This window comes from Oryctolagus cuniculus, chromosome 9 (genome assembly GCF_964237555.1).
Source record: "Oryctolagus cuniculus chromosome 9, mOryCun1.1, whole genome shotgun sequence".
Classification (NCBI taxonomy): Eukaryota; Metazoa; Chordata; class Mammalia; order Lagomorpha; family Leporidae; genus Oryctolagus; species Oryctolagus cuniculus.
Window position 1 is genome coordinate 126555820 of NC_091440.1, and position 27794 is coordinate 126583613.

General features: G+C 49.5%; 1 protein-coding gene across 2 annotated transcripts in view; it reads right to left on the reverse strand.

Annotated features, from left to right (window-relative positions):
• Positions 1-27794, reverse strand: part of TMTC1 (transmembrane O-mannosyltransferase targeting cadherins 1) — a 255008-nt gene that overhangs the window by 19666 nt on the left and 207548 nt on the right. For both annotated transcript variants that reach the window (XM_070049600.1, XM_070049599.1), the window contains one exon: positions 12802-12910. In XM_070049600.1, coding sequence (XP_069905701.1) covers positions 12802-12910 — 109 coding nt within the window. The remainder of the gene's footprint in view (positions 1-12801; positions 12911-27794) is intronic.

The window sequence follows — 27794 nt, forward strand, 5'->3', positions numbered from 1 at the left end:
CAAAACCTGGGAGTTGACATTGCTAACACTATTTTTTTTTGAGATAATATATTTTTCATTCACATCATAGTCAAAGCCTTACTGCTCCACTCAATAAAGAATTCGACAAATACAAAGACCACAATTCAGCAGGAATACAGACAAGGGCTATAAACAATAATTAAGTGAAAAGATGTTCAAATGCACTCATAAATTTTTAAATACTGGGGCCGGCGCTGTGGTGCAGTGGGTTAACACCCTGGCCTGCAGCACCGGCATCCCATATGGGCGCCGGTTTGCTGCTCCATTTCTGATCCAGCTCTCTGCTAAGGCCTGGGAAAGCAGAAGATGGTCCAAGTCCTTGGGCCCCCGCATCCACTTGGACCAGAAGAAGCTCCTGGCTCCTGGCTTTGGATCGGTGCAGCTCTGGCCGTTGTGGCCAACTGGGGAGTGAACCAGTGGATGGAAGACCTCTCTCTCTCTCCCTGCCTTTCCTCTCTCTGTATAACTCTGACTTTCAAACACATAAAGAAATCTTTAAAAAAATTTTAAATACTCACAAAATCATTAGGTGTGTACTAGTTTTGCTACAAATATCTAACAATATGCTTTTTAACTGCCAAACTCAACAATCTGTGAAACTCTACAAGAAAGGTAAGTGAAAATCTCAAACTTTTCCCTTTTAAACTACGGTAGAAAAGCTTAATGAAGATGTTACCCACAAAAGGACTGACAACTTCGTGTGTGTGTGTGTGTGTATGTGTGTGTTAAATGCATACCAGCACAGCCCATGAAAATCCAACCAAACTGATATTTGGAATGTGCCCCTGGATGTGTGCTCACGAATGCATTCCTTCAGCCCAGGTCACCTGCTGCTGCTGCAGGAGTGAGGAAGCACGGTTAGGCGCTGGGCTCCTGCCCTCGGCTACACCAGACTAGAACCCTGGGCCTACTGTTCCTATCTCTGTGACCTCACTTCTGCTCTTGGGCGCCCCCAGTGGAGAAAAGGGATCACAGCGCACCAGTCTCCTAGGGTCCCGGTGAGGGGTAAAACCGCGAGAACCACTACTGCTTCTTGGGTTTTTGGCTAAGGTTGAGTGTGAAACTCGCTTCCCACACGCTCGGCAGTCTGTCTCAGTGTCGGCTGTCCCTAGTATCATCGGCTGTACCACTGGCGGCTGTATTACCATCTACGTCACAGGGAGGTAGGCGATGCAAACCAGCGAGCTAGCTAACACACATCCGGCAACGGGTCAGCATGGTGAAGACTAGGTACAAGGTGTGCCGAGCCTTTGCTACCATGGCCACAGACACCATGACCACAGGCAGGAGGTGTTTCAGCCAACAGTTTCCAGTGCCTTTCTAAGTAACTCTCTAAGAAATGATTAATTAATCCTCGCATTTTTTTTCCTTCTTCCCTTTAAAAAATCTTATTTGAGAGGCAGAGACAGAGACAGAGACAGAATCAGACAGAGAGTGAGAGCCCGTCCACTGGTTCATTCCCTAAAGGCCCCCAAAAGCTGGGGCCCAAGCTTGGACCGGGAGCTCAATCCTGTTCTCCCGCATGGGTGCCAGCAAGCAAATGACCCGACTCATCACCACTGCCTTCCGGGGTCTACATGGCAGAAAGCTGCTCTCAGACCTCACACCACAGCAGTGTGATGTGGGATGTGGGTTTCTTCATCCGCATCCTATCCACGAGGCTCAACGCACAGTGCTGCACTTTCTTTTCATTGTTTCTTGATCCCCATGTGAGATCAGAGCCAATAAACACCATCTTAGAAGTAATCAGAGAAAAGGCAGCCAGAACCCGGCCACACTGGGCAGTCAGCTCCGGGAACTCCTGGGCTGCCTGTGCTACACGAGCAGTGTCACTCTTGGACACTGCCATGTCTGTCTTCACGGGGCCAAACTTCCTGTTACACGGTAGAGCAGAAATTTTAAAAGTGCTTATTAGAGGTGTAACAGGTGAGGCTCGTAGCAGACGAAAGGGAAGCACTGACCATTACAGCTGGGAAGACGGTCAGTGGACACAGGCTCATCAATGCTCTGAGCAAAATCAGACAGCTGAGTACAGAACAGGTGAGATACCACTGTGGTTTGAATCCAACAGGGCTCCCGACTCACACAGATGGTTCAGTCTTGAAGTCACAAACTGAATCCCACTTACGGTGTCCAGCAGGTAGCCCTCGCAGCCCAGGCCCACCTGGGTCGCCCAGCGAGCTGCCTGGGGAAGGTACTCTTCTCCAGAGGATGTGGTTATAGAAACCTGAGTTGGGCTGAGCCCCCTGCTCGGCTCCTACGCATGCCTTGCCACCTGCCAGCCTCCCTAGACGGCTGACCCCCTGGGGCTATCCCAGCCCTCGACTGGGAGCCTTCGGTGCCTAAACCCAAATATTTAAGCCCTTTCCTTCCTAAGTAGCTTCTCTTAGGAATGTTGCTGCAGAACCGAAAAGCTGACCAGTGCAGATACTAACTCCCATCTCACAGCTACACAGGGAGTACAGAACTGAGCTTTCTGTGGGCGTATAAGGTGGTAGCCCCGAACACAGGCAGTAACTGTTCATGTGGACATAGACCAGGCTGGCTGTGGCATCACAGAGAACAGTTCTGCTTCAGAAAATCCATCCATCCATCCATCCGGTCCCTCAACAGACATGGCAGGTGCATCATCCCCCCACTGAGTATGTGGTACAAACAGCAGTGACTAAGACAGAACATCTCCCCTCTCGCACACAAGCAAGTGGAGTCTGCACACGGAGGTGGCATTACAAGGCAGGTGTCAGTGTCACAGGAGGTGCACATGGCACTTGGGAGGCTTGCCGGAGTGGCACCAGACCGGGAGTGACAGAGATACCGTTACACCTTCACGACTCAAACGCCCGAGGATATGGCTCACCATGAACTTCACCACCCACGTCCTATGACGTGCGCAAAATCATCTCTGTTGACCTGAGATTTTAAACACAGCTTTGTAACCAAGCCAGGCAAGCCCAAAGGTATTTTATTCTGAAAGGAAAGAAGTGGATGCACTCCCAGTCTCCCGTGCTGAGATGCACAGGTAAACAAGAGCTCTCGAGCGCGGTTACCTTGGTACCTGACCGCGGTTTACTCTTCCCTGCACCTTCTTGCTGCTCCTCAATAAGCCAAGAGATCACCGTTTTCATCCGTAACCCGTTTTCTCGGGGGGACTTACAAGCTGAGTTCAAAATTGAAATGCAATTTCCAAAGTACCAGGCAGTAATGGGATCTGGAAGACCTGTGTGCCAGCGGCACAGCCTGCACTCCCACTTCCCCTAGGGGCATTCGCAAGGCTCTGTGCAAAATGTCTTCAACCTGCCTTTCCTTTCTCTGCACTCTGAATTTCAAGACATGATGCACTCCACTGTCTTTAAAAGCAAACAGGAACCACCCCAGTAGGAAAATATACCCTACAGGCGTTTAAAATAAATCGCGCCTGGTCTGAATGGGAAAAGCCTTTCTCTTAAAGAGCAGGAATATTGAATCGCTAATGATCCATGTCAGCCACTCACCTGCCTTCCGCCTGGCAAGAAGCTCTGAGCCAAGTCGGGTCCTTCCTGCTCTCTCTCCGCTCCTGAGTGCCACAGGAAATCACTGTAAGCTACTGATGGCACAGCTTTCGTTACAAGTGGCTGTGGCACTGGGGTTCCCACGCAAGGCTCAGGGCTCAGGGGGGCAGGCATGGAATGGGCCTCCGGCGAAACATAACACAGTCCACGCTGCCACTGTTCCCAGGCTGCCAAAGGAGGACTCCCGACCGTGGCTGTGCGGGGCCACCTGACAGCATGCAAGCCTGCCCGACAGCCAACCGTGAGAGCTCGGGCTGCAGCAGCCCTGACACAGTGTAGCACGGCGGTTCGCCAGCATCTTGGTTTCAGAACTCATCTAATCTCTACAGATCACTCGGGACCCCACAGAGCTTCTGTGCATGTGGGCATGTTGTCAGTGTTTACTACAAGAGAAAGGAAGTTGGCCAATTTAAAAAATATTCACCGGTGCATCTAAAAAGATAAACAGCCTAAGACCTCCTGTTGGAAGAAGGCCCCCGCTCCTCCTGTCCCCACAGCCCTCGCACTGTCCATTACCCCAGCTGGAAAAGCTTCTGATCCCATTTTAACCCATTCAGGTATGGGACGAGTGTTCTCCTGGCCAACCACCCGCACTGCTGAAAGCCCCGTGCCATTGGCAAGGCCAGTCCTTTCTCATGGGGCGTTTCCTTTGGACGTCTGTCACCCCTGTGCCGGATGCTGGGCAGGGGCTGCAGCCCTGGGCCGGGCGTAGCCAGATCTCCTCCAAAATCTATGGACTCCAAGCACAGGCCACTACCTCGCTACTGCAACAACCTCCAGCACTAGGGGGCTCGAAAAACAGGCGCTGAACAAATTCAGGCACCACATTCGCACATCAGGGTGCAGCTCCAAGACGACTAAGTCACACGTGCAGCGGCGTCCACGGCTGAGCCCACCCCAAAGCAGCACTTGTACGAGAGACACTGAGCCCGGACCTTTTATCTGATCTATAGTCTCAGCTTAGATTTTATTCTTTCCGTTTCTTATCACTCTTCTATCAAGTGAAGTCATTTCCTAAAATCCATGACGAGAAAATATTTTAAGTGTTGTCCTATTAATTAACTCAGTTTTTCTGTAGGCTGCAAACCCGGGGCTTCTAATAATTTACAGTGGGTCAGAGTCATAAACAATGTTCATTTTATTTCCTTTGTCGTTAGTGGAATGCAAAGCCGTATAATCTATGGCAAGAGCAGTCTGGTTACGAACGGCTGTGGGCTTATAAACACTTACAGTCCTGTCTGCTGAGCCGGAGCCCGGCCAGACCGGCCTGGGGTGACTCTCCAGGCTGCTTCCTGCCTCACTTCTCCTGCTGTCGCTGCGGGCACAGAAGAACGTCACCTCTCCACTGCAGACGTCCGCGACAGCTCCTCCTGTCCCTGCTGCGTCTCTGCTCCTCTTTTGTCCCCCCTGCTGCAGCCACCCCACTGCCACAGCCTCACCCTGAAACCACAGCGTCACAGTCATCCGCAGCCCAGCTGTCGCTGTCATGTAATTCTTATCCTGAACATCACTGAAGAGAGAGAGAGAGACAGACAGAGCTCCTGTCTTCCGGTGCGTTCTCCCAATGCCCATGACGGCCAGGGCTGGGCAGGTGCTGAAACTGCGAACCGGGGACTCACTCCAGGCCTCCCACCTGGGTGGCGGGGACCCAGTGACGTGAGTCACCACCGCTGCCTTCCAGGGTCTGCATTCCTGGAGGCGGGAGCTGGCACTGGGAAAGGAACGCAGGCATTTGGTTTTACCTGACGGCACAAACGCCCACTCCCCAGAGAACAACGTTTCGCCTTGGCTCTGCCATCAGTTACCTGTGCGACACTGGCGGCCACTTAATTTTGTGCACCTTGCATTTGTATCTGTACAATGAGAAGCTTAAAGATTCTTTACGTTTTTTACCTATAGTATTCTCCATTTTCCCCTCAGGGAAGTTTTGCCTGCTCGCCGAATGGTTTTGTTTGTTGCAAGGCCTCAATCTGCCTTTCTAGCTCTGGTTTCTGTCACCATCACACCTGTGACCATTTGCCATTTTCTCTTAAATATGTCATCAGCAGTCAAGACGTAAAGGGTGAACACCTTTGGTGGCAGAGTGCATGGGCACCACTCTTCTGGGGAGCAATGTAACAGCATGTCTCAAGAGTCATAAATATGTTCAGAGTCTTCGACACAGGAATCCTCCTTGAGGGAATATATCATTAAATCAAAACTCTGCAAAGGGCCAGTGCTGTGGCATAGCAGGTAATGCTACCTCCTATGATACCGGGATCTCCGTTACTATGCCTCTCAAATAATAAATAATCTTTTTTTTTTTTTTTTTTAAGAATTCAATGACCAAGTTTTGGGATGCAATTATGTGAACTATGACGCATCATTCTGATAAACTAGTGAGCACCTACTAAAATGGTATCGATGAAGACCATTCAGGACCATGAAAAAACACAGAATTCCATGCATAATTCAATTCCAAATGAAAAGGACAGGACACAAAGTATATGTAAATATAAGTATGAAAACACAATACATATATTTAAAAGACCTGCATTATCTAAAAAGCAGCACTATTTTTTTCTGGATTATTATATTATGGCTAAAATGTCTATTTTATTTCCCTTGACTTTTCACACTTCCCATTATATAGTGGAAAAACTTGCTGCATTGGATACAAATGTTTCCGTCTTACAATCCCACTTCCTCCTGGTTCTCCACAGCCATCAGGGGTCATCAGTGGCCGCTGGTATTGTCACTCTTCAGTGCTGTGCCCTGGGCTTCCCTAAATGTCTATTTTTCTTTTCCTTTTGACTATCACATGATAGTCCCTAAGTATAAACAGAACCCTTTCCCACAAAATTCCATCCATTTCCTCAATTTTCTTCCTGCAACAAAGCTCTCGACCACTCATAACAGAACACAGTGCAAAGCCTCACCAAGACACTCCACGTCTCCCCAATGCAGTTTTCTCCCTGCATGTTAGAACCCTCTGCTCGCACAGCTGGCTGTGCTCCCCATTATCTCTCAGTTTCAGACGTGAGTTGCATGGTGGCCTTCATACGCTCCCCTCTACAATAGCTTTTCGACTTAGAAAGCCATTTTTGAGGGTTCCCGTTCTCAAATCCTCTACTTTGCCCAAAGAGATTTACTTGTCACTTGCAAGTTCCAACAGGCTAAGGGTCACAATATCAGCTGCAGAGAAACTCTACCAGGAGTTCCCGCCAGATGGTTTGATGGACACTGAGGATGGGAAAGCATCAGGAGAGAGCACGCTGACATCAGAGCGAGGCGCCCCAACCGACCTGGTTCCTCTCTGTGACAGAACCACAGGCTCACGTCAGGGGAGGGCCTGCAGCAGATGTCTCAAGGCATCCCAGACGTCAGTATAACTCGATAAATTCAACAAAGGTTGAGTAACTTTCTCCAGAGTCCTGGATAACACAGAGGTCAACCTAGGGAGGTTGACTATAGATTGGGAACTTCAGAAAGGTCATGGGAAAAAATAGAAATAAAAAGTAAGTTTATTTTGCTGCAAAAATTAAAAAAAAAATCAATCCATAATGTTTTCACGATATGCACTTTCCATGCACTTCTGGAAGACCCCTAGTACACTTCAGAGCTTCCTCCCTGCAACTGATGTCCACAGCACTTGTCTTCCTAAATGAAAGGTGTAAGCTGGTTTTGTCCAATCTGCCAAGTGCAATAGCTGCAAAGGGCAGTCGTCCATTGAATGGCAAAGGAACAAAAGGATGAAGGAGACCCAGAACATCAGAAAGTTCAGGTTGACAAAATGCAAAGAGATGAACCCTTTCTTTCAGGGTCTGGAAATCTGCTTGCAAAGTGCATGATTTCTGCTCAGGTTAGGCAAGCGTTTGCTAGCATTAGATTGGCCCACAGTCCCAGGCGGGTTGGGCAATGCAGGGAGACAGAGGGTGGCACTGGGGACAATCTATAGAGCGGGGAAATGGTTTCAGCAGAGGGCTGCAGATGGACCGAGGCTGAGAAACACGGCTTTCACGTACTTGGGGGCCGGGCATGCTGGGATGCGACAACGGGTGTCGCGACCCTGCTTGGGAAGCCTGCATCCCACGTCTGAGTGTGCGAGTACAAGTCCTGGCTCTGCTCCCAACTCCAGCTTCCTGCTAGTGTGCACACACAGGAGGCAGCCGGCGATGCCTCAGCTACTGGCTCCCTGCCAGCCACGTGGGAGAATCAAACTGAGTTCCCAGCTCCTGGCTTTGGCCTGGCCCAGCTCGGATGCTGCAGATATTCGGGGAGATCTCTCTCTCTCTCTGTCCCTCAGCCTTTCAAATAAATAAAATGAAATACATAAATAAAGCAGTACCATCAAGAAATGAATTCACTTGCTGTCCAAGAATGGTAAGCTAGATGGTTTCGCCTAACGCTTTCTCTGTGCCTGACTTGTGCATTTGAAGATTACTTTATTAACAAAGAATTCAAAGCATGAAGATAGGCCGCTGGAGGTCAGAGAGGGGAAGCGGTCCTCAGTTGTGCATAGCAGCTCCTCCGCTCCTTTCATGTTAAAGCCAGTTGCCCAAAGGGCAGAAGAAAGAACGTTTCCATCCTTCCTCATCTTTCCTGGCTGTCAGAGCACATGACGCCCCTATCTGAAAGGCTGCCGAAAGACGACAGTTACCCTTGAGCTCAAGAAACGAGCCTGGTCACAGCCATAACTCGTTTCTCTTAAAACTTACTCACAATTCAACTATGTGCAAGGAAACAGTTTTCATCAGTTTGCCATTTTGGTTCACAACAACTAAAATGATCAGGTAATCCAGTTTAAATAAGCCATCTGACACATTACTTGGACATAACTGAGCAAAAAGTACAGATGCTACCCCATTTTAACTCCCACCTGTCATAAAATCTGTTAACATTAGGGGTGAATTCTAAGATATTGCAGAATGGACTAAAATGAATTTCAAGGCCACTAAAAATCTGGATTATTTTGAAAACAGCAAATTTTTATGAATTCAGAGTTAACCAATTTAGAAAAAGAATAGTGTCAGCTCAAGTAAAACTTTGTGATACCTATTAAGGCAAATTGTTTTTCATATTAACATATTAATAATTTTGTATAGAAACAATAGCACTAATTACAGCGGAACCCAAAATTACTTGCTACAGTGTTCATTAGCACTTGGTTGATACTGAACAAAACAATTTCTGATATTCTTAAGATAGTTGAGCCATTAGAGACACAACATATAGTTGCTGATTTTCAGATTTGGGAACTGAGACTCAGAGGATTCCGTGCACAAACTTGAGCAAAGGGAGGTCTGGGGGCAGATCTCTCAGGTCATTGACAAACGCTGTCAATACCGTATCACAGGTAATGGAAACCCACAGCTAAGTCAAGAGATGCTGTGCAGATGCCTGCATTATTCAGTAGACTGCGCTAAACCCGAAAGAGGGAACAGGTATACAGGATTCCAAAGAAATCCGCGGTCATAGCAAGGAAGGTAAAGCTGGAAAGCTAAAGGTAACACAAGGCTTAAATTTTAGCACAAGATTGGTTTGCATGCTGATGTGGGTTTACATTTATGAAGCAAGGAGCAAAGACCACTCCCCAAGAGAAGGGGAGGTGCACAGATGCTGGAGGGGGCGGGGTGCAGAGGAAGACCAATTGCACAGGGCGGATTGAGGAGTAGAGCAAGAGAAGACACTGGCACTATAGGAAGACATAACTGAACAGAAATTTCATTTAAAGATGTTGTTCTCCATCTACTAGAAGCACAGAGCAAAATAGAGAGCAAGAGAGAGAGATTGAGATTGGGATTGAGATTGAGATTGAGATTGAGACTGAGATTGAGACATCTTCCAGCTGCTGGTTCACTCCCCAAATGCCTGCAACAGCCAATGCTCCCACATGGGTTGCAGGGACCCAGCATTTGAGCCATCATCTGCTGTGTCCCAGGATGTAGCAGCAGGAAATTGGATCAGATACAAAAAAGCTGGTACTCAAATTGACACTCCACTATGAGACAGGAGCATGCCAAGCGGACGCTTAACCACTACACCACAATACCTACCCCAACTCCATTTATAAAGAACCCCCCAAAACTCACATGCTGGGCTAGCAGTGGGACAGGTAACTGATAGTATCACTCATGGTAAGGGCAATTTTCATTACAAAAGATACTGAACTATTAATGCCACATTTAATCTACTTACTTATGCCTCATCATTCCACAAAGAAATTGAGACAGCTTTCAAAGACACAGCACATAAACTGAAGAGAAAAACTATTACGGAAAATGATTAGCCCAACAGTGAAATGAGCACTCGCAGCCACAGCAGACCAGATGGCTGCTGGTTAGGAGCAAGCAGAGGGCTGCTGGAGACGGAGCTGACCTTGCAGCAACTGCAACATTTTTCATGCAGTGGTTTAACAATAAAGCCAACATTTATAATTTAGGGAAAGTTTAACATTTCCCGATACTGTAGTGGGAAAGAAACTTCTCTCCAATAGAGTCCACATACGGCCACTGAAGGATGTCACCACGGTGATGGAAGAGGTCTCCTGATTCCAGTGACAAGGCACAGTCCACACAGCTCTTTCTCATACCACCCTTAAGCCTAAGTCAACAGCATCACACTGAGGCACGATTCAGCTACAAAACCGCACGGCTGCGGTAGGTGCTGTGGCGCAGGTGAAAGCCCTGGCCTGCAGCACCAGCATCCCAGAATTGCACTGGTTCATGTCCCAGCGGCTCCACTTCCGATCTAGCTCTCTGCTATGGCCTGAGAAAGCAGTAAAAGATGGCCCAAGTGCTTGGGCCCCTGCACCTGCATGAGAGACCTGGGAGAGCTCTTGGCTCTTGGCTTTGGATCAGCTTAGCTCTGGCCATTGTGGTAATTTGGGGAGTGAACCAGCAAATGGAAGACTTCTCTCTCCCCTTCTCTGGCGCACGCGCGCTCTCTCTCTCTCTCTCTCTCTCTCTCTCTCTCTCTCTCTCTCTCTTTGACAGGCAGAGTGGACAGTGAGAGAGAGAGAAAGAGAGAAAGGTCATCCTTTGCCGTTGGTTCACCCTCCAATGGCTGGCGCACCACGCTGATCCAAAGGCAGGAGCCAGGTGCTTCTCCTGGTCTCCCATGGGGTGCAGGGCCCAAGCACTTGGGCCATCCTCCACTGCACTCCCTGGCCACAGCAAAGAGCTGGCCTGGAAGAGGGGCAACCGGGACAGAATCCGGCGCCCCGACCGGGACTAGAAACCGGTGTGCTGGCTACCTCTCTCTTTAACTTTGTCTTTCAAATAAATAAACCTTAAAAAAAAAAAAAAGCATGGTCCACACACACCTCCACTTGTGATAAAAAAGAGCAAAACTGGGAATAAACTCTGGATCTGCAAGCTGCCAAGTTCTTCCATTCATATTAGATACTGGGTCATGTATTCTCTCCACCGAAGTTCACTGACCACTTGCAAGGTGACAGACACAAGCAACAATAAAACACACAGCCGTTCTCACAAGTACTCTAGAGGTGGGACAAAGACACCACTGAACACCCCCATGTCACCTGGTGACGCCTGCTACGGGGAAATGACGCAGGACAAGGTAACAGGCAGTGGGTGGGCCATGCACAGCTGCTGTTTACCGAGGGTCACCAAGGATGGATGCAGCACCACTGGGGAGAGATGAGAGGGAAGCTACAAGCAGCTGGAGTGGGCGGTGCCAAGGCCCTGTTGGGCATGGCTGAGCGACTGTGGGACACCCAGGGCAGCAGAGGCAGGGTGAGGGAGGGTCTCAGGAAGATGAAGGAGCCCAAGTCTTCTTCAGAAGACCCTAGTGCGTCTGCTTCGCCTCTGCAGACTGCCAGACTATTCCAGAACATGGCCACGATCAGCTCAGCTTCAAGCCTGCACTAAAAGACGCCTTCAGACACCCAGCAGAGACAGGCGCAGCCCCGCTATGCTATACGGAGACTATCAGAACGAGGGCACTAGGCTGATAGTGTCTACCTCTACACAGCCACTGAACGTCCTCACTTGGCTTCTTCGTGAAGCCTCCAGTGGTTTTGAAAGCAAACTGCACCCTGTGTAACCGACACACACCCTGTGTAACTGACACGCACCCTGTGTAACCAACATGCACCCTGTGTAACTGACATGCACCCTGTATAACCGACATGCACCCTGTGTAACCGACATGTACCCTGTGTAACCGACATGCACCCTGTATAACCGACCTGCACCCTGTATAACCGACATGCACCCCGTGTAACCGACATGCACCCCGTGTAACTGACCTGCACCCCGTATAACTGACCTGCACCCTGTGTAACCGACCTGCACCCTGTGTAACCGACACACACCCTGTGTAACCGACCTGCACCCCGTGTAACTAACATGCACCCTGTGTAACCGACATGCACCCCGTGTAACTGACATGCACCCTGTGTAACCGACATGTACCCCGTGTAACTGACATGCACCCTGTATAACTGACACGCACCCTGTGTAACTGACATGCACCCTGTATAACTGACATGCACCCTGTATAACCAACACGCACCCTGTGTAACCAACATGCACCCTGTGTAACTGACATGCACCCTGTATAACCGACATGTACCCTGTATAACTGACCTGCACCCTGTGTAACCAACATGCAGCACTGAATCATCCTGCAAGGATGCTGAGCTTCAGGTCAAAGACCACCGGCACCGGCAGACAGCAGAACCTCCCATCCCACAAGGGTGCCTGTGTTTGTCAATGCAACCTAACTCATTCTGGGCTCCGCAATGCAGTGACAAATCACTCAGACAGAGGAGTGGATTCAAGCACACCTCCATGTTATGCCATGAGCAATCTTCTCCCACAGTCTGTTGAGATTCAACAGATACCCAGACAAAGGATCTACAAGACTACTGGCAACTGGATCCACACGGAGTTCAGAGAGCTTTAGCCCTTACAAACTCCCCAGATGGAACAAGTAAATAGTAAGGAACACAGCAAACGCCGTGTCTCGGTCTGGACAAGTTTGTCCTTTGGTCACAGAGAACGCATCCATGGCCGACAGTGCACACGCTGGGGACAAGGACCCACCCACTGCACAGAGAACACAGGGAGAGAAAACTAGGCTGCAATTTCTGTCAGGACGAAAATGGGTGTACAGTTTGGGTGTGAACTATGAGCCTACAAATCAAACCTTTCGTACAATCCGCGTAACGTTAATGTCTACACTGACTCGTAATATGCCTGTACCAAATTCCATAGGGATGGTTTACCTGCTCAGCCAATAAAGAAGCCAAGCTTGAATAAGCATCTGCAAACTCCGGGCCGTATCTGATGGAGTCCTTCAGTAAGGTGATAGCTTCCTCCTTCTTCTCCTGGGACCTGCAGGTGAGAAGGGAGAGCACATCCTTTCACCACACTTGGTGCAAATCATCCGATGGGAACGTAAAACACCCTCCTCCGTGCAACGGGCAGCGACTCACGCTGCGTTTCAGTGCGAATGAATTAAACTGGCTTCTAACAAGGTGCTGCCACATCTGTGTGAATTCTCACTGGAAATACACAGTCAGACGGCTGTGAGGCTGAGGGTTAGTCCTTGATTCAACCTTCTATTGCTAGGCACCGTTGAGGGTTTCATCTAATAGTCTGTAAGTTTAGTTGCTTTTTTTTGGGGGGGGAGGCACCCTCAGGGTGGCACGGAGTCGTCACAGCGATGCAGTAGCTGATCTAAACCCTGTGGCCTGAGCTGCCCATGGCGGCTGAGCCCCCTGCCAGGGACAAGCCAGGCTACCCTGCCAATACGCAGCTTTGGTGTTCTATGACGGGGAAAGTTCATACAGAGTCTATGCACTTAGAAAAGTAAGCCATTTTATCATCACATTGTTCCTAAAACCAGGGCTGGCTGGATCTTTTTTGCTCTGTGATTGGTTTAAAGAGGGCTGAAAGCCTGGAGGTCTTTGCTGTTTTCGTGGGTAAAGTTCTCTTTCCTGATACTATCGTGGGGAGACACTGGGTCATAATCCTGAAATCAAAATCCACAAAGAAAGAAAATGTACACTTGGCAGTGATCAACTTTGCTTCTAATACAATTCCGCAAATGCTGATCTTGTGTTACAGGCAGACATCGGAACTGGGAAAACCAAAGTGGAATGAAGAAGGGAACTCCTTGAACTGTGGAGAGCACACAGCCTAAAGGACCCGCATCCTCACCAGCTACCAGGCAGGGCTGTGTGCATGTGTCTTGAGAATTCATGGGCTTAGCCATAACTGTGTACTGTTTGTTCTCATAGATTTTACTACTATTATTGATTCTTAAAACAAAAATTCTATGTGTATATTTATTGACCTATTATTACACTTACTTTCCTTTTTTTAAAAAAAGTTATTTACTTATTTGACAGGTAGAGTTACCGCAACAGATGGAGAGATGGAGGAGGAGAGAAAGAGAGATCTTCTACCTGTTGGTTCACTCCCCAAAAGGCTGCAAAGGCTATAGCTAAGCCAGGCCGTAATCAGGAGCCAGGAGCTTCATCTGGGTCTCCCACATGCGTGCAGGGGTCCAAGGGCCTAAGGCATCTTCTGATGCGTTGCCAGGTGCATCAGCAGAGAGCTGGATCAAAAGTGGTGTAGCCAGGAAGCAAAGCAGCACCCATATGGAAATGCAGGGCTCTCAGGCAGCAGCTTAGCCAGTTGAGCCGCAATGCCGGCCCCTAATTATACTCATTTTTCTAACGGGAAAGTCTGCGTTCAGAGAAGTGAGGGCACGCAGCTACGTTCACATATGCAGTCTCCAGAGCACCCCTCCTCCACACCGCATCGGCTTATTCTCACCGCTTAGAAACCCAGCCCTTAGATCGTGCTGCTCAAAGTGTGATTCAGGGTGCAGCACCAACTGGAAACTTACTAGAAACGCAGAATCCCAGTCCCCATCCTGACCTACCAAATTGGACCCCGCATTTTCAAAAGATTTCCAGGCGATCTGCCCGCAGAACTGCTCTGCGAATTATCAAAAGGCAGCTGAGCCGCACGCCTGTGCCAGTTCCCTACAGCGTTACCCAACGTAGAGGGAAGGTAGGGAGAGGGAAAGTGACCTAGAGGGAAAGTGACGGTCAACCGTGCAAGTCAGAGTTCTTGGTTAACGGAAGCAGCCTGTTACAAGGTGACCTCTCCGAGCAGAGCTTCCCAGCGCAGGCCTTGGGGGCAGGAAGTCATACTTCCAGCATCAATGCTGGATTTACTGAGGCAATTGCACAAGCATTTATCATTGTCTGCCATGTGCCAGGCGCTGAGCTAAAGTCTAGCCAACTCCGACGTGCTCCTGGGGAGGCCGTCACGATCTAGAGTGTGACACCGGTGTCTTCACAGGGACTGTCCCGTGGACAAGTGCGGCTCCAGAGCTGCAAGGTGGAAACAGATCTGTGCTGCAGACCTCAGCGCTTTCTTGTTGTTTCAATGCGCATTTAAATAACGTCTGCAAAACTCCATATGCTCCTGCACACTCGAGTTCTGCTCCAAAGTATCCTTTCCACTAATGACTCCACTGGCACACATCTTTATAATTAAAATCTATTTTTTAAATCCTGGTAATTTGACTGTGGTTTTACAGTCCGCAGAACTCTTCCTCCAAGGATTCTGTAAATCTTCACTAACATCCATCCGGAACTCCTCCCAAACTCCAAAGGAATATACAGACTTAGGCTGAAAGTCCCTGAGGGCATAATTTAGCTGGGATATTCATCAAAATCAGCAGAGAAAAGCCAACAGCTTGATAGAAATGATTGAGTGCTTTGTACTTGTCATGGCTCACATCTGTTAGAAAGGAAACTTAGATTTTTTAAAAAATATATAAATATATATATATATATATATATATATATGAACTCAGCAAGACTGGCTGGCATTTAAGACTATCTAGGGATACACCTGTAAATACTTCAGGTCTCCCAGGAACATTCCTGAGACACACACAGTGATTAACCTCAGTGAGCTTGTATCTCTATGGAAAAAGCTCTATCTCGTGGCGGGTGTTTGGCATAGAGGTTAAGGCACCACATCCCATATCAGAGAGCCAGGGTTTGCATCTCAGCACTGCTCTGGATTCCTGCTTCCTGCTAACGCAGACCCTGGGAAGCAGCAGTCGATGGCTCAAGCAGTTGGATCCTAGTCACTCATGTGGAGAACCTGGATGGAGGTCCTGGCTCCTGGTTGCAGCCTGACCCAGCCCCACCTCTCCCAGGAATTTGGGGAGTGAACCAGCAGATGAAAGATTCTCTGTATATGTGTCTCTCTCCGTCTTACTACCTTTCAAACACAATAGTAATAGGGAATAAATGCAGAAAATATTTTAAATTCTAAAAATCCTTCGAGGCACTGCCAGACCTTAAGAAAACTCACCACGTGGTTAGTTTCACACGTGAGGATGACAAGGTGCAAATACTGAAGATCCTTCCTCCAGGCCTGCATGCTTGGGTGGTTCTGGGTTTGTCTGGGAGCCTTTGGGGTCAGACTAACTGACAGCATGTGCCACTAGGGGAGGGGTTTTACAAGGTCCTTTTAAGAAAGCCCAAAAAGTTGCTAAGTGGTCAGTTATTTCTCCCATAGCCTCTCTTGCTTATTACCCTCTGGTGGCAGCTTAAGAAACACCTATGATTTTGACACAAACCTGTATGGAAAATAATTCATGTAAATGAAGCTTCCTTGGTCTTGTAGCTATGGCTACTGTGTGGGAACTAAACGTTACTGCAAGCTGTCTGTCTCAGTGGCATAGGCTGCTCTGCCAACCACCCACGACAGGGGCAGCGTTCCACATCTCCGCTGGATCCCTGCAGTCCAGAGCGCACCTCGCTCACCTGAGCTTGTAACCTCTTTGTTCACACACCTGCTGCCAGCTCTTTTCTTCCTCCACATACTGCATACAGACGGCTGAAAGACATGTGTCTACAACACTGCTTTCCACGTGTTCTCTAACACCAAACTCTTGACTAACGCCCATCTGCCAACAGACGGATTCAGTCTGAAGCCCCGCAATACAGTTCTGACCAGTACTCCAACATACCCAGGCACCCCTGCTCCAGCCAGGCTCGACAGCCTTTGCCACCTGTGCTACAACCCAGCACATCAGCCACTGCACAGCCTCTCTGTCTGCAGTGTCCCTCAACCTCATCTGGACTGCTTTAAAACAGGCTTTAGAGTTCCCTGGTTAAGCCCCTTAATAGGATGCTCTCACGTGTTTATGTCAACTGCTCAGTTTTAGGAATCAGGGAGAGAATCGGATGTTCCTGAATTACAGTGGTGGAAGACGAGACCGAGAAAGCCTCCACGATTTGCCCTGGTCCCAAGAGCAAAAGAAGGACTGGTCCCTATGGTCTTGTGCCCCTCAACCTGGCAGTCCCACCACGGCAATTCACAGGGGGCTCTGCCCTGCCCCCACACCACTCCTGGTTGTGCTGGGAAGCTTCCCTGACCAGCCCAGGATGGGAAAGTATCATCCTGTCATCAGAGCTCCTGAACACGTAACACAGCAAGAACAAATACGCACACACACGTGTATATATAACCTGTATCACCTTCCTGATGATTCCGGAGTGTCCTTTGGGTCTCCCATGTGGGTGCATTGGCCCAAGGACCTGAGCCATCTTCTGTCACTTTTCCCAGGCCATTAGCACGGAGCTGATATGAAGAGGAGCAGCTGGGACTCCAACCGGTGTCCAAATGGGATACGAGTGCTGCAGGTGGCAGCTTAACCCCCGTGCCACAGCGCCAGCCCCTCCTTATGTTTGTAGATTACTTTTCTTAATGGCTCTTGAAAAGCACCTCAAATTTTAGTCATGGTGCAAACGTAATAAATAACATATTTGTAGAACAAACTCATAGCTCATAGCCCATCCTTCAAAACCAGAACATTCAAATGCAAAGGCAGTACACACTCTTAATTTTAATTTTAAAAAGATACACATTAGAATTGAACTACTATACTGTTTCCTTTTTGCAGTGAGAAGACACATGTTTTGTGGTGAGCAATGGTTTACCAAACACTACACTAAATCCAAGGGACAGATCCCACGTGCAGCTGCTTCCTAACCCAACCCACGCTGAGCTTTGCCAGTGGGACATCATCTGGTTGGATTTAATTTTTTAAAAACATTTGTTTATTTATTTGAAAGACAGAGATACAGAGAGAGGTAGAGCCAGAGAGAGAGAGGGGTCTTCCATCTACTGATTGGCTCCCCAAATGACTGTAACGGCCAGAGCTGCGCCGATCCGAAGCCAGGAACCAGGAGCTTCATCCGGGTCTCCCACATGGGTGCAAGGGCCCAAGGAGTTGGGCCATCTTGTACTGCTTTCCCAGGCCCTAGCAAAGGACTCAATCAGAAGTGGAGCAGCCAGGACTCGAACCAGCGCCCATAAGGGATGCCAGTGCTGCAGGCTGGGCCTTTAACCCGCTACGCCACAATGCGAACCCCCTGAATTTGTAAAATCAAGAAGAATATGAGACTTCTGAAAGTCTTTCCTAAATAACAGTTGTCTGCATTTCAGACTATGCACAAAAATTTAGATGTCAGCGTTAACTTTCTTTACATGTAATACCATAAAAGACTGGCCATATGATAATCAGCATGCCTAAATTCATAGCCTTGTATTAAGCATAAATAACACCAGTTACAAAGAGTTATCACCCCCTGAAATTCTGTCAGACAAACATGGATGCCCTGCAGATAGTCCCAAACCAATCTGCTGGCGTAATGACCACAGAAAGGGGAGGCTTTGCCCTGGTGCAGGGGCTGCCGGGGCAGTGAGAGGACACAGGGAAGTCCTGCTATGAAACCATTTGCTAGGGACTGGTATTATAGACCTAGCAGGTTAGGCCTCTGGCAACAGTTCCAGTCCTGACTGCTCCACTTCCAACTGAGCTCCCTGCTATGGCCTGGGAAAGCAGTAGAAGATGGCTTGGGCCCCTTCACCCACGTGGGAGACCTGGGTGATGCTCCTGGCCCCTGGCTTCGCCCTAGACCAGCTTCAGCTGCGGCAGCCATTTGGGGAGCAAACTAGCAGAGGGAAAGGTATCTCCCAAGATCTCTCTCTTCTCTCCTCTCTCACTCCCCACCCCGTGTGTGTGTGTGTGTGTGTGTGTGTGTGTGTGTCTCACCTCACCTTATGGCTTGAGCAGACAGCATCACTTCCACCTGCACCGTCAGCTTCCCATTTGTGTCCTGGCAGCTCTGCTTCCGAGCCAGCTCCCTGCTGAAGCACTTGGGGAACGCAGCAGCAGGTGGCCTGCGTGCCTGGGCCCCTGCAGGTGGCAGACCAGGATGGAATTCCAGGCTCCCAGTTTTAGTCTGGCCCAGCCCTGGCCACTGAAGTCATCTGGGGAGTGCATCAGCAGATGAAAGAGCTCTTGCTTTCTCTCCTCTCTCTATCCTGTGCTCTCTGTTACTTTGCATTTAAAGTAAGTAAATAAATACACAAATAAATAAAGGCTTGAATGAAACAGAAAATTAATTGGTCAATAAACAGACACAAGCAAACTCTAGTACACACCACGTCCAGTTAACCGTGGACACACTGTGAGTGTGGAGACTCAGAGGGGCACACTTAGGTCTCTCAGAGCTTATGTTCCAGGGGCTCACCCAGCACTGATGGGTCTATGTGGGGGCCCTTGGAGAGGTGGGAAAGCAGGCAAGACTGCCCTTAGCAGCCTGCATTTCTGGGTCTGTTAGGGTCACCAGCTGGTGACTGCTATCCACCCATGATGGTAAATATTTTTTAAGACTTATTCATGTATTTGACAGAGTTACATAGAGAGAAAAGGAGAGGCAGAGAGAGAGAGAGAGAGAGAGAGAGAGAGAGAGAGAGAAAGAGAGAGGTCTTCCATCTGCTGGTTCACTCCCCAGATGGCCACAATGGCTGGAATTGTGCCAATCTGAAGCCAGGAGCTTCTTCCGGGTTTCCCACGCAGGTGCAGGAGTCCAAGCACTTGGGCCATCTTCTACTGCTTTCCCAGGCCACAGCAGAGAGCTGGACTGGAAGTGGAGCAGCCAGGTCTCAAACCAGTGCTCATATGGGATGTCAGCACGGCAGGCGGCGACTTTAACCACCACAGCATCAGCCCCAGACCATACATATTTTGTCTTCATTTCTCCCTTAGAGGAACAGCCCTGCACTTTCGGTGCCTGCACAGGCGCTCAGCAGGTCTGGGGCAGGGTCCAGGACGCAAGGTTCCCAATAAGCCCCTCAGGTGCTTCTCCTGGAGGTTGGGGGTGGTCTTCAGCCTGTGCTTGCTTGTGGACTTTGCCTGATCACTGTCCCTTGGGTCAGGGCTCAGTGGGACAGGACACTGAGAGCTGCAAACAGAGAAGGCACTTCCCTGGGACTCTGAGCCCAGACAAGGCTGGCGGGGTGCTTGGCCTGTGGAGTTTCCCTTCTCATCACAGCTCCTGTGTGAAGGACCCACATCTCGGCCACCGGGTTACTCACACAAGCCCCTAGCACTTTCTGGCCAAATCCCACTCTCTTCCCAAGCTTCCCTCAGGAAGTTCCAGGAGGCTAGAATTTCCCCAGAATAGGTTCCTGGGGCCAGTAGGATCTTTATCCCTGACTCAGAAGAGACACATAAAGGAGAAATTAGATCTTGCTCATAATGTGCAAATTTTGCCATTAAACATTTGTGGTTTCGCAGGGAATGTTCCTTTCAGTTATACGGCGGCCGTGGGATTGTTTTTCCTGTATGTTCAGTAAAAACATTTGCATCATCTCAACGGTCTGTTCCCTCCCACGACAGACATTGAGCAAAGCGAAGAAGCTCCGGCGCATTTTCTTCCAGTAATTAAGAACCTGTGAAGTCTGTCAATTTGGAAAACTTTCTGGATTCCCATCGAGGGTCTCATCACACATTCATTTCAACTGGAAGCAGATGCTTGCTCGGAAGACAGAGTTGACATTTGGAGAGAATTTCAGAAATTCCACCCACAGAAATAAACGGATTTGGCGAGCCATTTGGCAGCAGTAAAATTTCCCATTAACCACAGTGTGAACTTGGAGCACTGCTCCGCCCTCTTAATTACAATCCCTTTGTCAGGGGGTTCTGTTGCTGCTGGATCCACAGACGATGCCTCCCACCAATGAAAACAATTATGATTTTCTCTGCACACACTTCACCAGCTCTTCTTAAAAAACTGGATCGTGAGAGTCAAACTGTAAACATCTGACCAAGGTGATCTTTCGAGGGGACCCATTTTTTCCTATGGCTCTTCTAGGTCTTACACAGAAAGAGAGAACTAGATTGTATTATGTGTAGCGTGGGTTCAAGTTCACTGAGAATAACTCTGAGACACGCAATGGAAGGCCAACACTCATGTACTGGGCTTCACGTTAATTCTTCTGCTTGACTTCTTGCAGGAGCCATACACATGTTGAACAACGGCAAGTGTTTTTTTTTTTTTTTCCCCCCAGGTCAAAACCATTCTCATTAGAGGTCAAATTCAGAGAGCAGATCACAGCCCCCGACCTGCCACACTGCCTCCAGCTGGAAACTGAAGAACAGAAAGAGGGAAGCTGAGAGCCGTGCAGGCGCGGGAGGACAGAAACGGAGACACAGCCCACATCAAGGCCTCTGCCAGGGGCTGCCCAGAGCAAGTCCCCAGGGAACATCAGTCTCGAGTCCCGTCCTGCAACTGCACCTTGGAAGGCCCTCGGTGCCTGGGTGGTCAGCTCGATGAGGTCACTGTTCTGCAGCTGCAGGATGCCTGCCCTAGCAGTTCCTTAAGTGTGCACGGAGGTGGGCTGGGGACTGGGGCCAGGCCAGCATCACTTCAAAGAGCACCTAAGTATTGATAACGTGTCCTCTGGGGACTTGAAGGAAAGCATAAAAGCAATGCTCTCGGGTTAGCACCTGGGCGAGGCAGCAGCTAAGGACATCCTGGTTTAGGTAAGATTCATTTCCTCCCCAGGGAAAGGCCCCTTCGACAACCTGGGTAATGCACGACCCGTATCGCAGGGCGGGTAGATGCCTCAGCTCTGAGCCTCCACGTGCAAGTCTGGGAAGTGTGCATGCAACTCTGCCTCTGCAGGTCCGGGTAACACGGGCAGAGGCTTCCCAGAGTATCCGGCCATAGGAGGACACATCAAACGCCAGCTCCACTGGGTCCTGCTTTCTCTCCAGCCACAGGCCCACTGCTTTCTCCACGAAGGCAGAGCTGCCACAGGTCAAGCACCGCCTTTGGACAGAGAAACAACTTCCGAGTTCTCGGCTGGTCTCCCACTCACCCCTCAGTTCGGAGACAAGAAATCTGGAGTCATCATCGAAAGACAAAGCCACGAATTCTAGCAGCTAGGGAGGACCCTGGAGTAACTTGGTCCAGTGTCTTCCATTCAAGAGAAGGGAAATGAGTCTCAGGCAGAACACTGCACACCCAGGGGCAGGAGGGGAGAATGCACTGTGAACTTCTGATTCATTATGGGTTCTAGACAGAGAGCCTGAGCTTCGCTTTCCAAGCAGGAAATCATGCACCCAGGCTAAGAGTACTTAATCGTGGCTGAAGATGATCCGTCTGTGCCGGGTGCTGGGTCCTAGGTTAGCGTAATGAGCTGCTCCACTCAGAATCCACGAAGGAAGAAGTCACGGATCTGGTTCCCACATTCGACAAGAGCAAGCGGAGGCACTGCAGGATGAATCGTGTCCCCAAGGTCACACATCAGTGCACAGTGGAGCCGAGACTCAAGCTCACCCAGCTCTCCCTGTGTGGAGTCCCTAGGAGAGCACACGGGATGGCAGATGCCACAGCAAGCGACGGAGTCAGAGGTCTCCTCCCAGCGTCCAGCCATGGCCTCTCCTAGCCAGACTCCCTAACAAGAGGGACCATGCCTGTCCCCACGCTGTGCCGACTTGGGCATCACCTGTCCAACGCCAGTTGCTTCCCTTAGCCTGGAAGGCAGAGGGTCCACAATGCCACTGTGTGTGAAGGCACCAGGCTGGGTCCAGTCCTTGGGAGGCGAAAGCCTGAGGGAGACCGGCAGCCCTGGTAAGGAGCCTGGGAAAAGACAAGGAGCCCTGGAGATGGGCCTCGCCTCCCCAAAGTGCTTCCTGGGACACACCCGGGAGGCCACAGGGAGGGCTGGGTCAGTGGTGACACAGAACGTGCACAGTCCACTTTCTGCCCTCCCTGCTGCTCTTTCTGGCCCACAGAGAGTTTCTTCCCTTCCACTGTGGAAAGCCCTTGATCATCTCTAACAACTACATACAACATTGCGCTGCTGCGCTCGGGCCATGCTGGCCTACTCTGATCTAGGTGCTCAGTGCCCTGCAGTAAGACAATATGCACAGAAAGGAACTTCCAACGGTTACTCGCATTTCTCTCACTCTTTTAACTGAATCATCCCTTCTTGAACCTCTACCCTGAGTCATTCCACTTGATTCGCCAGCCCAGAAGGTCAAGGGGACGAGCAGGCAAAGCAATCCAGGAAGGAAGAGGAGACGGTGGGAAAATGATTTTCAGGACAGAGAGCCTAAGCCCATGCTCTGCCGAAAATAATTATCTATTTTATTTTATTTTATGACAGGCAGAGTTAGACAGTGAGAGAGAGACAGAGAGAAAGGTCTTCCTTTTCCGTTGGTTCACCCCCCAAATGGCCGCTATGGCCGGCGTGCTACAGCGATTGGAAGCCAGGAGCCAGGTGCCTCTCCTGGTCTCCCATGCGGGTGCAGGGCCCAAGCACTTGGGCCATCCTCCACTGCACTCCTGGGCCACAGCAGAGAGCTGGCCTGGAAGAGGGGCAACCAGGACAGAATCCAGCGCCCCAACTGGGACTAGAACCCAGGGTGCTGGCGCCGCAGGCGGAGGATTCGCCAGGTGAGCCACAGCGCTGGCCAGAAATATTTGTGCAAGCAAAGAAAATGATGACATTCCAATTCCTTCAAGAGAAGGTAAACACAGCCAGGGTTCCTCAGCCCCTGCTCTCGCCCACAGGGCTTCCAGCCGAGTGAACGCTGTCTTCTGGCCTCAGCAGGGTTCCCCGCAGCTGTCACAGCGAGAGGACAAATGGGGAACGGGTCCTTTCCTTGCAAAGCACACTATGGGTTTCAGCCAACTTCAAGCTCAGCTCATCAGTGGTCACAGCAGGAACGAGAGCAGTTGCAGTGCGGCAGGGCCACTCCAAAAAATTCATAACAATTAGCAATCTGTTTACAAGCAGCCAGCGCTCCCCGCTTTGGGGAGAGGCGAACATTCTCATTTCCAAGATAATTCAGCCATGGATAGCGACCATGAGAATGAAACTGAACTTCAAATGAACTGCAGGAGTTCTTCCTTTTCTAATTCTATTTACTTATTATTATTTATCTGAAATGCAGGCTGTCTCTCAAAGATCCACCCCGCCTAACGCATCTAATTCTTAAGGATGTAATTGGAGAATGGCCGATTAGGAAAATAAATAAAAAGGTTTCTTATGAGGCAGGATGGGCAAGATGATGGAAATAAAATAAAATAAGTTGAGAAATCCTGATCCAGGCATCCAAGTTGATGTCACGTGTGTGACTGAAATAGATTAGGTAAACCAGAGACGGGGTTATAGACCATGAACATGGAAGTCGGACAGGACAGAGACCCTAACAATAGTCAATAGCAGGTATGCCAAGTTCAAGCTCATAAATAAAGACAACTGGCTATCAAGTGGAGCTGGGAGGTGGGGCCACAGCCACACCCCTTTTCCAAGGTCAGGTGGAGTGGGACGGGGCCAGGGGAGAATTGTGGGTGGAACTAAGAGGTGAAGATCAGAGAGGACATTTCAGAGGTCAGGTGGCAGAGAGCGGAAAGGCCTCTGGGACTCAGAAGCCAGTGGCACAGCCAGGTTGGTGCCTGGCTCAGGGCAGAGCCATGGAGGGGAGGATGCAGAGGATGAGGTCACCCACTCGGCTGTTGCATTCATGAAAGACGTTAGCTCAGGTTGGGGAGCACTGGAAAGTCATTCTCTGGTGCTCATGGGCCTGGAGTCGATGGAAGGCCAGGCAAGAAATTCTGGGATGGGAGCTGGTGTGATGTGATGCTGGACCAGGCTGCAAAAGGGCTGGGAGAGACCTGGGCGCAGGCTTCTGGGGCAGCAGGCGGAGCTGCTGTGGGGACACTCACATCCAGCACTGGAGCACCGGAGTATCCATCCTGGCTTCCCCCGACTCCAGCTTCCCGCTAATGCACACTCTTGGAAGCGGCTGGTAATGGCTCAGGTGCTTTGCTCCTTGCCACTCAATGTGGGAGGCCCAGATTGAATTCTGGCTCCGGCTTTGGTCTAGCCTACTCTTGGCTGCTGCAGGTGTTTTGGGGGAATAAACCAGCAGTGAAGGCTCACTGTCTCTCTGCTTTTCAAAGAAGGAATGAAGCGATGAAGAAAGGAAGGTAGGAAGAAAGTGAGAAAGTACAAGGGAACAGGCAAGTAGGCTGGGAGAGGTAGAGCTGAAGACAGAGGTGTGCGTGGAAAACACGGGGGCGGGGCCTGCACTGGGGCATAGTGGTAAAGCCGCCGCCTGCAGTGCCCGCATCCCATATGGGCACCGGTTCAAGTCCCAGCTACTCCACCTCTGATCCAGCTCTCTGTTATGGCCTGGGAAAGCAATGGGAGATGGCCCAAGTCCTCGGGCCCCTGAACCCACGTGGGAGATCCAGAAGAAGCTCCCAGCTCCTGGTTTCAAATGGCCCCAGCTCTGGCCATTGCAGCCATTTGGGGAGTGAACCAGCAGATGAAAGACCTTTCCCTTTCTGCCTCTCTGTAACTCCGGCTTTCAAATAAACAAAAACATAAAAAAGAAAAAAAAGAAGAAAAAAAAAGGAAGGAAGGAATAAGAAAAGAAAAGAAAAGAAAAGGAAAGGAAAGAAAAGAAAAGAAAAGAAAAGAAGGGGAGGTGCTCTGGGCTGGGCCTGGATGTGGCACGTCTCAGGGGAACCTAGCCACCGAGAAGTCGCCACGAGGAAGGGGTGGCTGGCACTGTGTGCTCCTGGGGTTCCGGTTAAAAAGCAGAGAGGACGGCACTTTCTTTGAATATATAAGCTTTCTTTCTTTTTTTCTTTTTTTTTTTTTTGACAGGCAGAGTGCACAGTGAGAGAGAGGGACAGAGAGAAAGGTCTTTCTTTGCCGTTGGTTCACCCTCCAATGGCCGCTGCAGCTGGCGCGCTGCAGCTGACGCGCTGCGGCCGGTGCACCATGCTGATCTGAAGCCAGGAGCCAGGTGCTTCTCCTGGTCTCCCATGGGGTGCAGGGCCCAGACACTTGGGCCATCCTCCACTGCACTCCCTGGCCACAGCAGAGAGCTGGCCTGGAAGAGGGGCAACCGGGACAGAATCCGGCACCCCAACCGGGACTAGAACCCAGGGTGCTGGCGCTGCAAGGCGGAGGATTAGCCTAGTGAGCCGCGGTGCCGGCCCATGTATAAGCTTTCTTTTTACAAAGTAAAGATTATGTGGCTAGTGCCAACACTGTAAGAAAACATATCCCTAGTGCTAACATTTATTTTAAAGATAAGAGATACCCTTCTTCCTGTACCCTACTATTCTTTAGAAATTCAATTTTCTAGAAGATCCAAATAAAGAAAATCAAACGTGTGCTGTATCGAATTCATCTTCCATGCGGTTCAACTACTGCCCGTCGTATTACACGTTCCTCAGAGTGTCTGATTGTGAGATTTACTGTGACGTGCATACAACACCTCCATTCTGTTATGCACAGGGAGGGCCGCTCTGGCAATGAGGGAGGCACGGCACGATTCGTGACGGGGTTCTTTTCATATTTCATTTCCATAACAAACACCAGCAACTATGTGATCCAGGCATTTGCCATGAAACAGCTCCCCGTATCCTGAATTTCAATATTCTATTATATCCTCTTGAGCCGTGAGGGACTCCTGCTCTAGTCATCCATAAAAACTTTATGCTAATCTTGCATATTTTCAACCTTTCTTTTCTGACATTTTAGGTTGCAAGCAAAGCCAATGATAATTAATATAAATTAAGAATGCTGGCATGGAAAGCTGTCCCTTATCAACCTCTCACACTGCCCCCATGCTGCACGGAATCAGAATGGCTTAGCTTCAAAGCCCAGCAAAACGGTGATGAAAGGGGCCAAGCAGATTTGCATGGCGCTCAGAGAAGTCTGCTGTTGCAAACAGGGCTCAAGCTGTCTGACAAGGCCCTCCACGAATTCCAGTGAGCTACTGGGAGGCTCCCACTGGGTCCCATCTCACACAGAGCCACCAGCAGGGACGAAGAGGCTTACTCCTCCCAAAGTCAAGGCTGTTGGTGAACACCTCTGTTGTCCCCTCTATCACCCACTAACCCCATGTGAGCACATGAACTACGGCTTGTCTGAGATGCCCCATGGGTAAAATACACACTGGATTTCAAGCATTCAGTACAAAAAAAGAATGCAAGGCATCCCACTAGAATCTTAATTTTTACTTATTAAATTTTAAAATTAGGTTTAATAATACTTGATAAAAACAATAATTTGGATAAACCAGGGTTTAATAAAGTACTACTAAAATTCATGCAGTTTTCCTGTATTAAAATACAGCTCCTCAGGGCAGATATGTGGCACAGTGGCTGAGACCCTGCTGGGGACACAGACATCCCACATAACATGAAGTACCTGGGTTTAAGTTTTGACTCCATTCCCAAAACCAATCTCCGGCTAATGCATACTCAGGGAAGCAGCAGATGACGGCTCAACTACTGGGTCCCTGCCAGCCACCTGGAGACCTGGATGGAGTTCCTGGCTCCAGGCTTTGGCCCGGCCCTGGCTGTTGTGGACATCTGGGGAGTGAAACAGTGAGTGAGAGGTTTCTCTCTCTCTCTTTGCCTTTCAGATAAAATAAATAACAAGCTTTATATATGTCTACCTGAAAATCTGAAACTACAAGCACTGTTCTCATTACCTACTGTCGCCTGTAATCTCGTTTTGCAATGGGCCTCAGGAGGTAGCTGAGTGTGGAGCTGGAAGTCAGGGGGATCAGGCAGGCAGAAGTGGCTTCCACTCTCACGTCTTCCACGTGCTCACGCAGGGCCCCACGCACACTGCTCGCCTTCTCCCAACCTTACTGCCCTTACTTACAGGACAGGAAGAATGAGAGTACTTTGCTCTCTGGAAGATCAAATTGAAAACTGTGCATATCTGAAGACACCACTTGGGTTCTGAGAATTATAATTAAATTTTGCATTACAAAAGAGGGCAGAATTTTAACCAGTTATCACAGTAACTCAAAAGCTAACTCAGCGGAAAAACAGCACGC